This window comes from Chenopodium quinoa, unplaced genomic scaffold, assembly GCF_001683475.1.
Source record: "Chenopodium quinoa cultivar QQ74 unplaced genomic scaffold, ASM168347v1, whole genome shotgun sequence".
Lineage (NCBI taxonomy): Eukaryota > Viridiplantae > Streptophyta > Magnoliopsida > Caryophyllales > Amaranthaceae > Chenopodium > Chenopodium quinoa.
In genome coordinates, this window is record NW_018745448.1 from 7,784,857 (window position 1) to 7,796,153 (window position 11,297).

The 11,297-nt window shown below is 35.5% G+C and overlaps 1 protein-coding gene across 1 annotated transcript; it reads left to right on the plus strand.

Moving 5' to 3' along the window:
* The first annotated feature begins 3,971 nt into the window (after nucleotides 1-3,971).
* On the plus strand, nucleotides 3,972-10,882 carry LOC110713707. Its single transcript, XM_021892160.1, has 9 exons — nucleotides 3,972-4,100; nucleotides 4,176-4,287; nucleotides 4,371-6,191; nucleotides 7,390-7,631; nucleotides 7,751-7,963; nucleotides 8,046-8,138; nucleotides 8,259-8,363; nucleotides 8,464-8,902; nucleotides 10,652-10,882. Exons 3-8 carry the CDS (start codon nucleotides 5,627-5,629, stop codon nucleotides 8,728-8,730), a joined length of 1,485 nt encoding a protein of 494 aa, XP_021747852.1. The 5' UTR covers nucleotides 3,972-4,100; nucleotides 4,176-4,287; nucleotides 4,371-5,626; the 3' UTR covers nucleotides 8,731-8,902; nucleotides 10,652-10,882.
* Nucleotides 10,883-11,297: the final 415 nt, after the last annotated feature.

An 11,297-nucleotide genomic window follows, 5' to 3' on the forward strand; every position in this document is an offset into this window, starting at 1 on the left:
GAGTATATATATAGCTACTGTTAGAATTTTTTTTATATATAATAATCGATTATTATTATTATTATTATTATTATTATTATTATTATTATTATATCACAAAAAAATACAAATTTATAAAACCTATAGAAAATTAGTGGGAAGCTGAGATACAATCTGGGCCCCCACTCCTTTAGTTATAGAAAAGCTTAACCTAGAAAAGATATGAGTTGCAGCACGTGCCACAATGTCCTGATTCTTCGAGAACTTTTGGATTCGCTTTAGCAATGCAACAACCTCCTTTTCCAACTCCCCAAGAGAAGAGAAAAAGAAAGATAGGAAGCCATACCAACTGCTCGTCAACTGGATTCGTACTTGACCCGCTTCAGATTGGCCGCATCAGTCACTACCCGTCCAGGAACAAAGTCAGAAAGCCTAGACTATGTCAATGGAGAAGACTCTGTCAAGTCAACACAGACATCACGACCACGATCCCAAGGATAAAGTAACTGATAAGTCAATATTTTATATACTTTATTATATCATTTTAATGCTATTTTAGAGTATAAATTTATAAAATTATAATGCTTTGTTGTCTTATTATGAGATTTTATATTGTAATACTCGATTTAGTGAATTATACTCATAATAAGCTCGTTTTAAGAATTAATCAATGAATTTGATTTCCCTTGTATTTTAATATGTTTTCCAATTGATAATTATAATGAGCATAATCTATTTTTATTATTTTAGGGAAAGGAGCTCAAGTCAATGTTCATTAGTTAAGTGAAATGGAGCAAAAGAAAATAATTAAACAAAGAAAGCCCACTTGACTTCCTAACGTGATACACTTCACCAAAGAAAGAATGAAAGTGGGTTGAAAACCCATTACCTCAAAACTTCCAAAAGAAAGTAGCGGCGGCAGCAAGAGGCAAACCCACGAAAAACCCTCAAAAAACTCACTGATATAGAAGAGCAGCCAAGCAGCAGAAGGGGGTATCACTCACACACGAAGAGACGAAGAGCAGCCGGAGATTAAGGACGGAGCAGCAGCACCTCGCGAGAGCCGTGACTGAATTTTATGCAATTGACTGGTTTTTAGGGAAAGGAGCTCAAGTCAATGTTCATATGTTTAGTATTGACTCTTCATTAATTAGTTGTTCTCTTGATTTCCATGTCTAGCTAATTTCGTTTGTTCTAGGTTAGGGATGTAGTCCTTTATTATCTATCAATGAATTGAATTACTTTGATTGGGTTTGATTTATATAATTGCAATTTGATAATCTTGTTTTAATTTGTACTCTTAATCTGGCCAACTGATTTTATGTTTAAGGTATTGGATTATGAGCGGAAGTGAAATTTCAATACTAGTTCGTGAGATTATCAAACGTCAAGTAGTATAATTTTAGGAATAGTTATACACTTGGGGTGGTCTTTTTGAATTCCTATTCTTAATGAGTTTATTTCAATTGTTGTGATCACGGAAGTAGACATAATGTTGATTTAAATATGCGTTTTCTACCTTGGAAGAGGAGATTATATACTATTGGTAATTCGATCATTGTTATATTATATATGTTCAACCTTGCAATTAGTTTAATTTCATTATAGAGAGTAATTGGCGAAACCCGAAACCTAGAACTACTTCTTATTATTGTCTATCGTTTTATTAGTTTGCAAGCCTTAATCGTTTATAGTTTAGTACTACTTTTCTCATATTTTCGTCGTCTAAATAATATTCTAGTTTCTTAATTTGGTACTTGAGTGGATCTCCTTGTGGATACGATACCTTGCTCACCCTATATTTACTGTAATTGACCCGTACACTTGCGGTAGATTTAGACCCGACTAGTAACACATCTGCAGGTCTGAGAGCCCCGTCATTCCTTCCAGATAACCCAATGTCTACCTCCTTTCTAGCTGAAATCCCTAACCGATAGCAAACATCAACAAGGGTATCCCGAACAACATTATGTCAATGTTTAATGCCCACAATACTAGCACAAGACACCGCATATGATCACCAAAAATATCCCCAGCAAAAACCCTTGAACAAGCAGAGCACAGTGTCAAGATAGAGAACAAAGGAACACCCAACTGGTAGCACAGCACACAACGATAAGTTTTTGCGTTCATAGTTTGAACCAACCCCGAAATAGGGACCGCCCGAACCCAAGCAGAGGTATGATCGCCTTGATGTGTTTTCCATAAGGCAAATTGTCGAGGAGTTAAAGAATAAGCGGATTTTGCACCTTTGTGAAATATACATTTGCCAATTTCTTCATGAGTTTATGGGCAGCGACCTCACTAGGGTTACTCAAAATGTCATACTCCACCGTTCCATTAAACAGACTCAACGCATCCTCAAAAGCATGTCCAAGACCAACAATTCCAGCATGTCGTAGAAGTTGAGTCTGCAACCCAGCAGACAACAACCGAGAGGCAAGAAAAGCATAATGACAAACATCACCTGCGGAATAAACACCCAGCCCTCCAAACGCAAATGGCAAGGTGGCAAGCTGCCACTGCCAATCGCCAAACCCAGGGCCCCGAAGCAGTAACAATACGCTCCAAGGAAGATCGAAGAGCCCCATCGAAAGTGCGTTGAGCCGCCTCAAAAGTACTAGGAGGACAAGTACGCAATGTAAAGTAGATAGTTTAGAAACTCTGGTACATGCCCTAAGTAACTACAACTCACATTGAGGATCATCCAACATAGCAACCTGATCCATAAGGGCAATGGTCTTGGTCATCCTCTGCATCACAAGCTCACCACTAAAACCAGAATCAGAACTAGCAGGACCACCAAGCAACTTAACACCACGCAAAGGGCGAGCAATGTTAGGTGGAAAAACACCCACATGCCTGCTTCGAGGGTTTTCTGTAGGCCAGAAAACTTCAATTTTTTTTCCACGTTAAGATGTAACCTAGAACAAGGCCCTTCCTCCATAATCAACTACAGAACCTTCCCCACCACCAACGTGTCACCAATAATAGTCCCGTCATCCAAATACCAAGCCTGAAGTCATACATCAAAAGTATATCTGATTTTACACAAATGGGGTTGTAAAACCAAAGCAAAAAGCAAAGGACCAAGGGGATCACCCTGAAAGAGATTAACCACCCCAGTAATAGAACTAACCAACTCATCTGAGACTACCACAGCAGCACCACTCAAGAAATCCAAAAAATGTTGAGCACGCAAACCATCCCTACCACATGATGTGCCACGAGGAAAACTCCTAATCCGATCCAAAACAACAGTAGAAGTCGTAACTAATTATTATTATTATTATTATTATTATTATTATTATTATTATTATTATTATTATTATTATTATTATTATTATTATTATTATTATTATTATTATGGCTAGTTAATTAAAAATCTAGTGAGGAAGTTTAGGGAGTTATAGGAAAGTTTAGGGTGTGCACTAATTTTTACGTCCGAAAGTTTAGGATGTTGTTGATTTTTATGTTAGAAAGTTTAGAGAGCTCTACCAATTAATTTGTAAATGAAGGCCAAAATAGGTTACAATGGGTAACTTACAACTTTTGAAAATTCAGTGAGCTAACTGCAACTTTTGGCTAAGTTTAAGGAGTAGTTGTGTTGTTTACTAAAATCAAAAGTGTTTAACCTCACAATTCTAGAGGAAAAATGTTTCCTTTCTATAATCAATAATTTAAATTAACCTTTTGAATTAAAAACTGTTTTCTTATAATCAATAATCAACCAATTAGATCAACCCTTCGTGATATTATACGTAGGCCTTGTTCTTTTGAGCTTCTCAGGCACAGCAGAGCAGGGGTCAGCAGAGCAGATTAAATTTCAGTAGAGCAGAGCAGATTTCAGGATAGCAGAGCCGAGCCGAGCATAGCAGATTTCAGTATTATTATTAATACTATTATTAATGTTGCTGCTACTACTACTACTACTGCTGCTGCTCCTGCTCCTGCTCCTACTCCTACTCCTACTCCTACTACTGCTGCTGCTGCTGCTATTTGTATAACTCTGGTGGTCGTGTTGTTGGAAAAAAAGAAAATGTCCGTTTGGATGATAGAAGTTTAAAGCAAGCTCATCGCTATGTTTTACTTCATTCTGATGAACTAACCCCGGTGCTCAAGTAAGTAGCATTATGTGTTTAGGTAAAGCGTCCAATATATACTTGTTACTAACATAAAATTTACAATCTCCATAGTGAGTTCCTAAAACTAAAGAGGCAAGAGAATGACGTTGGAGGAAGTCAAGCTGATGAATCTATTGAAAATCAGTGGATAATTGATGAATTTGCAGATTGGTTGCAAAGCCAGGTCATATGCTTTTACATTTAGGGTCTTTTTATTTTCATATTATACAACTTTCTAATTCTAACTTTATTATTCTCGAATTATAGGTCCATAATTTAGATGATAGCACGGTAGATGGAAAGTTAAGAAAAGCCTTAGCCGGTGGCTTGAGTAACCGCGGGAAAAGGATGAAAAGTGTTATTATCAATGGTTACAAATTTGATATTGTGGATCGTGAGCGATTTCGAGTAACTCAGAATTCAGGAATCATGGTGGAAGCAGAGGGTCACGAATATTATGGAAAACTCAAAGAAATTTTGGAATTAGATTATTATGGTTCATATAAGGTTGTACTGTTTCGTTGTGATTGGGTCGATATCCGTAGGGGTATCAAAACAAATCCGAATGGAAGTGTTTGTATCAATTTCTCAAAGTTGATGCACACTGGTTGATTTTTGCGTGATGATCCATTTGTTTTCTCATCTCAAGCAAAACAAGTTTTTTATATTGAGGATGAGATACAAAAAGGGTGGTGTCATGTTGTGAAAACTAAGCCGACTTGTTTGATATTCCTGAATAATTTGTTTACAACTTTTATTATAATTTATTATATATTTGAGTTCATAAATTTGGATGGGTTGTGTATTTTTATATTTCATTTAGTTATTCTAATTCATCAAAGTTTGTATTTTGTCAACTTAATTTCTGTTTCTGTTAACTAAATTCTATAACTGAAATTCAAATCTGAATTCAATTCTGGATTTCAGCTCTGAACATCAGAAATGAATTCTAGAACTGAAATCAGAACTGAAATCCAAATCTGAATTCAGTTTTGAATTCAGCTCTGAACATCAGAACTAAATTGCAGCTTGTGTGTGTGTATTTGCAAAATTCATTGGCTAATGTGTGGGCAAACTTTGTTAATCTTTCTTGATGTGTTTACCTGTCTTCATGCATTTTATATATACTTGCTGGTGCTTTATATTAAACATATGGATTATGGTGTGTTCTAGAAGCCTAGAAGTGCTAGAAAACTTGATTGCAGTGACTACTTGGAACCTTTGGCTGAAGATGATTGCTTCTTTTGTGCTTTATGGATTCCTAAGATTAAGTGTTGTTCTTGTTTCTTAATTAAAGAGGCTTTTATGCATTTAACTCACTGTTGGGCTTCTTAACTGTGCTTACTATATTCAATACTTGTTTCTTATTTCAACTCTACTATGTTGCTCATTTATTTTTCTTATTTCATGGTTTCTTAATTTGGTTTTGAATCTTCTGATGACTAATCTTATTGCCACGCTTATGATAATTTTTTATTTCTGTTCTTTTTAATAACTTATTTTGCGAATTTATCAGGTAAAGTATGATGTACCGAAGCAAGAGAGCAAGGGACATACTTGCTGCCACAGCCAAGTCACATGATCAAGTATCATCACAGTCACCAATTATCTCTAATGCATATACTTCTTCTGCTGCTGAAGCTTCACAACCCACCAAAAAACAAGCTAGAAAGTCACCACAAACTGAGGTTCTTAGGGATGACAAATGGGGACCTTTTTCTCCACCCATTTCCACTATAAAATGTGACCACCCACCACCTAATAATTTAGGATCCATTTGGAAAAACCCTCCTGGTTCAACGTTAAATTCAGTTAAGGAATCAGTTACGCAAGGTCAGCAAAAAAAATACCCACCAGAAGTTTCATCTTTAGTCCCACCTAATATTCCACCTAATGTTCCACATTCAATTGCACCAGACTCATTGAACTCCCCTTCTACTTCTCACAAACCTCCTGAGCGCCCAAAACCTGCTACACGAGGAATCCGGAACCGTGAAACAGGTGCTTTGAAAATTTCAGCTACAGCTCCACGGGATAATCATGAAAGACAAAAAAGTGGAAACGAATCAGAAGAGATCCCGAAACAATGTAAGTCCTTACGACCAAAAGCACTTCCGGATTGGCGAGATGACATTGATTTTGACGACAAGGAGGAGGTTCTAACCATAAGTAAAGGTTTTCTATTCAAAGTTGTCTGCTGATGCTTGTTGTTGTTGTGGTGTGATCCTGACCAAAAATGGAGGGGAAAGGGAGGGGAAAGATAGAGGAGAGAATATAGAGAAGTGAGGAGTAAAGAGAAACATGCGGCATACATTATATTAATTCTTTCAATTTCCTTCTGTTCTTTAATCTATAAATTTCCTCGCTTTAAACCTGCATTTCTGTTACTTGTGACTAGTATTTCAACTACCCAAAAGATAACAGAGAAATAAAATACAGCTTTGTTGGTGTCTTGGTAGTGAATAGGCAAGAGTGTAGTTTTCATTTGTGGTATGTACAAATAAATTATAGGCTTAAATTCCCTATTTAGGGATCTGAAAATTATTTATTCCCAATTCAATGTGTTTTTGGATGGTCATTTCAACTCCATTTCTTTAAATTTTGAAAGACTTAAAGTACTTTGTCCAACTGCAATGTAGGAGAAACCCCCTGTTCAAATCCCTCTCTGAAGTTAAACATGGTGCCTGGATTTGACCATCTTGGATTTTAGGGATATGATTGCATATGTTTAGAAAAATTACATCAACTATGCCCCACATTAGCATTCTTACTGATGGTGATTGCTTTGACGTACTCCTCACAACAAAGCTATCATACAAAGATAAGAATTCAGTTTTGATTTCAGCTCTGATCATCAGAAATGAATTTTAAAACTGAAATCAGAACTGAAATTCAAATCTGAATTCAGTTCTGGATTTCAGTTTTGATTTCAGCTCTGAACATCAGAAATGAATTCTAGAACTGAAATCAGAATTGAAATTCAAATCTGAATTCAGTTCTGGAATTCAGTTTTGATTTCAGCTCTGAACATCAGAAATGAATTCTAGAACTGAAATCAGAATTGAAATTCAAATCTGAATTCAGTTCTGGATTTCAGTTTTGATTTCAGCTCTGAACATCAGAACTGAATTGCAGCTTGTGTGTGTGTATTTGCAAAATTCATTGGCTACAGTGTTGGGTTATTTTGTAGATTTTTTTGTAAAATTTTTTTATCTGCTTCTCTGTTAGAACATATTGTCCACTTAACTGATTATTTCTTTTAACTTAATCTTGTTATTTTATTTAGATGCCAAGGGTAATACTACATTAGTAAGTGGTATTATTCTGCCAATTGACATATGGAGTAATAACGGCGTCCAGTACTATGTCGAATTCAATGATTTATGCCAGCCAATTAGGAAGGGTGGACATATTTTGGTTAAATTCATTAGTATGATTGCGAAGATGGAGTCACATTGTCCAGTTGGGGAAAAAGATTGGAAAGCAATCGACAAGAATTTTAAAGGGAAAATAATTAAAGACATAAGAGTAAGTATATTCATCCCTAAGACATCCCTTGTCATTGCCTAAACATACATACTTAGACGGTCTCTTACTTCTAATAGATTACTTACTGATTTATATTTTTAACATTATTTTTACTGAAGGACCGTTTTGTGATTCCTCCTGGTGTGGAATATGACAACCAAGCTCTCAAGCGTGCCAATAAATGTTGGAGGCAATTCAAATATTCTCTGAAACTAATTCATTACAAGCCACTAGAGAAGAAATTGGATGATATTTGTAATAATGTGCCACATGGAATTACCAGTAGTAACTGGGTTAAGTTGGTAAAATATTGGGATTCGGATTACGGGAAAGTAAGGACAATATTTACCTTATTGTTTACTCTATTAAACGTTATTTAATCTCTAACTAAAAAATCTGAAAATGTGATTGCAGACTATGTCAGCATGCGGTAAAAAGGCACGAGCTTGTCAAAATCAGATTCATACATCTGGCTCTAAAAGTTTTGCAAACCAACAAGCTGATTATGTATGGAATATATATGTCATTTTATATTTACTTAGGATATTAGTAAGAGCAAAGCCAAGTTATATGCGTTATATACTATTGTACACATATTTAATGCTTGTTTTGCCTTATTATTTATAGGAAGATGAACATGGACAAAAAATGAGCTTGTTAGCGCTGTGGATTAAAATCCATGCGGGTAAAGACGAAAAATTTCTTCCTGACACAGTCACTCAAGATTTTGTGGTATGGTTTTGTGACAGATTTCGGGAATCATTTTGTGTAGATTTTGTGGTGTGATTTTGTGTTATTTGTGGTCTTACATTACTCCTAAATGTTGGTATAGAATGATGTTAAAGCTAAGGTTGAAGAGTTGAGGATGGTGCACCCTAAGTTGTCCGAACAAGAGCTCGAACATGAAGCATTTCAGCAAACTATGTATGGCAATGAGATTCCCGATCATCCGGTGGGTTACGAACTAGGGGTTAAAAAGGGGGACATTTACGGAGTACGTGGTGTGTTAAGGAAGGAAGGCTATGGAAAAGTTCAAAAGAGGACTATTGTGATGGATAGTGTTAAAGAAGAAGTAAATGCTTTGCACAAAAAAAAATGATACACTATCTCAAGAAAATGAAAAGTTGAAAGACGAGGTCGGACACAACAATCTTCTTCTTAAAGCGCTTGTTGGACAATTTTCTCAGATTGTAGGTGCAGTTCGTCAAGGGAATGCATCTCCGGGTCTTCTAAACAAAGCATCTGAAATCTTAGGAAAGGCAAAACATCAGGTAACAAAGTCACATTTCTCTTTATGTGTGTGAAAGTAAGAGCTTGTGTGAATGCTTGCTTGTGATGTGTGTGTGTGTGTGTGTGTGTGCCCTGCTCCCCTGCTACTGCTTGTCCTGCTCCCCTACTGCTTTTATACAGCATGTCTGCCCTGCTCCCCTGCTACTTGCTGTAAAGCTCCCCCGCTGCTTGCTGTAAAGATTGAATTAAGTAACATTTAGAGCCACTTTTTGGAGGAAAGCCCTCAACAATTTCAGAACTGAACCAGAACTGAAATCCAGAACTGAATTCAAGAACTGAACTCAGAACTGAATGCAGAGATGATCTTCCGAATTCAGTTCTGAATTCAAGAACTGAACTCAGAACTGAATGCAGAGCTGATCTTCAGAATTCAGTTCTGAATTGCAGCTCTTCAGAATCCAGTTCTGGAATTCAGTTCTGAACATCAGAATTCAGAGCTGATCTTCAGAATTCAGAGCTAAACTGAATGCAGAGCTGATCTTCAGAATTCAGTTATGGAATTCATCAGTTCTGAATTGCATCTCTGAACATTAGAACTTGTGTGTGTATGATTATATTTCAGAGCTTGTGTGTGTGTGTGTCATCAGATTTTGTCTTTTTGATCAAATTTATTTCTTGTTATTTCAACTATGATGCATTGATGTTTGTTGTTCTTAAGTGTTGTTGCTGTTTGCTTTTGTTAGTTTGCTTTAAGCTATCATCAATTTGACTTTGAGCTTTATTATGGCTGAAGTTTGGGGATAAAAATGTCTTTGTTGTTAGAGTTGTCTGATGTGCATATATCTATATGAAGTATGAACTGATTGTGATCAAGTCATTCATATGTGTAATGGTGGTTGCTCTGGTTATTTCTTCGTTATAATTGTTGAGTGTCTCATCCAGTTTCAGATACATCATCTACTCCCCTTTTGATACAAATTTTTTTCTTATCTAGTACCCCATCTACATCTTGATAAACCAAAGGCTTTTGCAGTCTCAAAAGGTTTCTGGTCAGACATAAGAAAAGGAACATGTGTATAATAACAGTTACAATTGGTACAACCAAGAGCACTTTACAAAATATAATTCTTTTCTTTGTATGATAGCTTTATTGTGTTTATATTATGTTGTCTGTTGAAGACTTGATATAATTTGGGAATACACACGTACAATGCAATTATAATGACTTAAAATTTTCAAAATATCTTCATGGAAGTATATGTATTAATTTTCTTTTTTACTAAGTATATGCATTAAGTTATAAATAGTACTTTAGTTGTCCCCTGCCCTTGCTTGTGACTGTTGTTGGTTGCTTGGTGAGTGGTGAGTGCCCCTCTGTGGCTGTGGCTGTGGCTGTCCTCTTCTGCTGTATGTGTGCAGGATGGGTGGCTTGGTGGCTTGGTGTGTTGCACAAGGGTGCAGGAAAAACAGGGAAATTCCCAAGCACTTTTTATTTGAATTTTGATGGGGTTGTACATCTCACTTTACCATGGCCGGTAGCTGTTAAATTATACAAAATTCAATCAATGAGAGAAGATAACGATCAAGATTTGTATATAGTAGCTCTGTTTTATTTATGTATTTGTGCATAAGAATGGATCATGTTGCGTAGGGGGCTGTTACTAAGTGCTTTTGGTTACTTAATAACCCTTTTAAAATAATAGTTTCCCCAAATTACCAAGCTTAGAGTGTAATGTACTATATTGTGTAATGTACTAATTTATACTTTGTATTTTTTTTTTTTTTTGAAGATTGGAAAAAGCAATGTAGGTGCAACAAGAGAATAGGCCAGGACACTTGAGCATCAACAAGCGACTATATCGTCTATAAGGCCATCGTCTATCTATTTTGGTTTTTAGTCTTATATTAGTGATGTAATTATTTAGGGACAAGCTACTATAATATGCGACTTTTTTTTTCTTTTTTTTTTAAATAATTGTGTTGATGTTTTCTTTTATAAATTTGGTAATTAAGTACTACGTACTCTTATTATTGTTAATTAATTATTTTCTTTTAATCTAGTTATATAGAATATTTGTTTATTATTATTTTTATGTTATTAATTAATTTAATTTATGATAAATTTAAATAACTATAATGTATGTATGATGATAATAATTTAATAAAAGAAAAAAAAAACTTAAAAAAAATTTCTAGACGCTTTTTAATGTCTACATATTTGCACATTTCAAATTTCAAAGAGTTTCCTACCATACCATAGGCTGACACGAATAAACGCAAGATAACAAAAAGCGTCGCTAAATTTGATGATGTGGACAGGAAAAAGCGTCGCTAAAAAACTACACATTTGGGATATTGCGCGAAATACGTAATTTTTGACGCTTCGTATATTAGTTTGGACACTAAAAGGCGTCGAGAATCTCGACGCTTTTTAGT

Coding starts and splice junctions, on each gene's coding strand:
- LOC110713707 (XM_021892160.1), top strand. CDS start 5,627: ATGATGTACCGAAGCAAGAGAGCAAGGGACATACTTGCTGCCACAGCC. Junction 6,192..7,389: donor AGAAGAGATCCCGAAACAAT/GTAAGTCCTTAC, acceptor TATTTTATTTAG/ATGCCAAGGGTAATACTACA. Junction 8,364..8,463: donor CAGTCACTCAAGATTTTGTG/GTATGGTTTTGT, acceptor ATGTTGGTATAG/AATGATGTTAAAGCTAAGGT.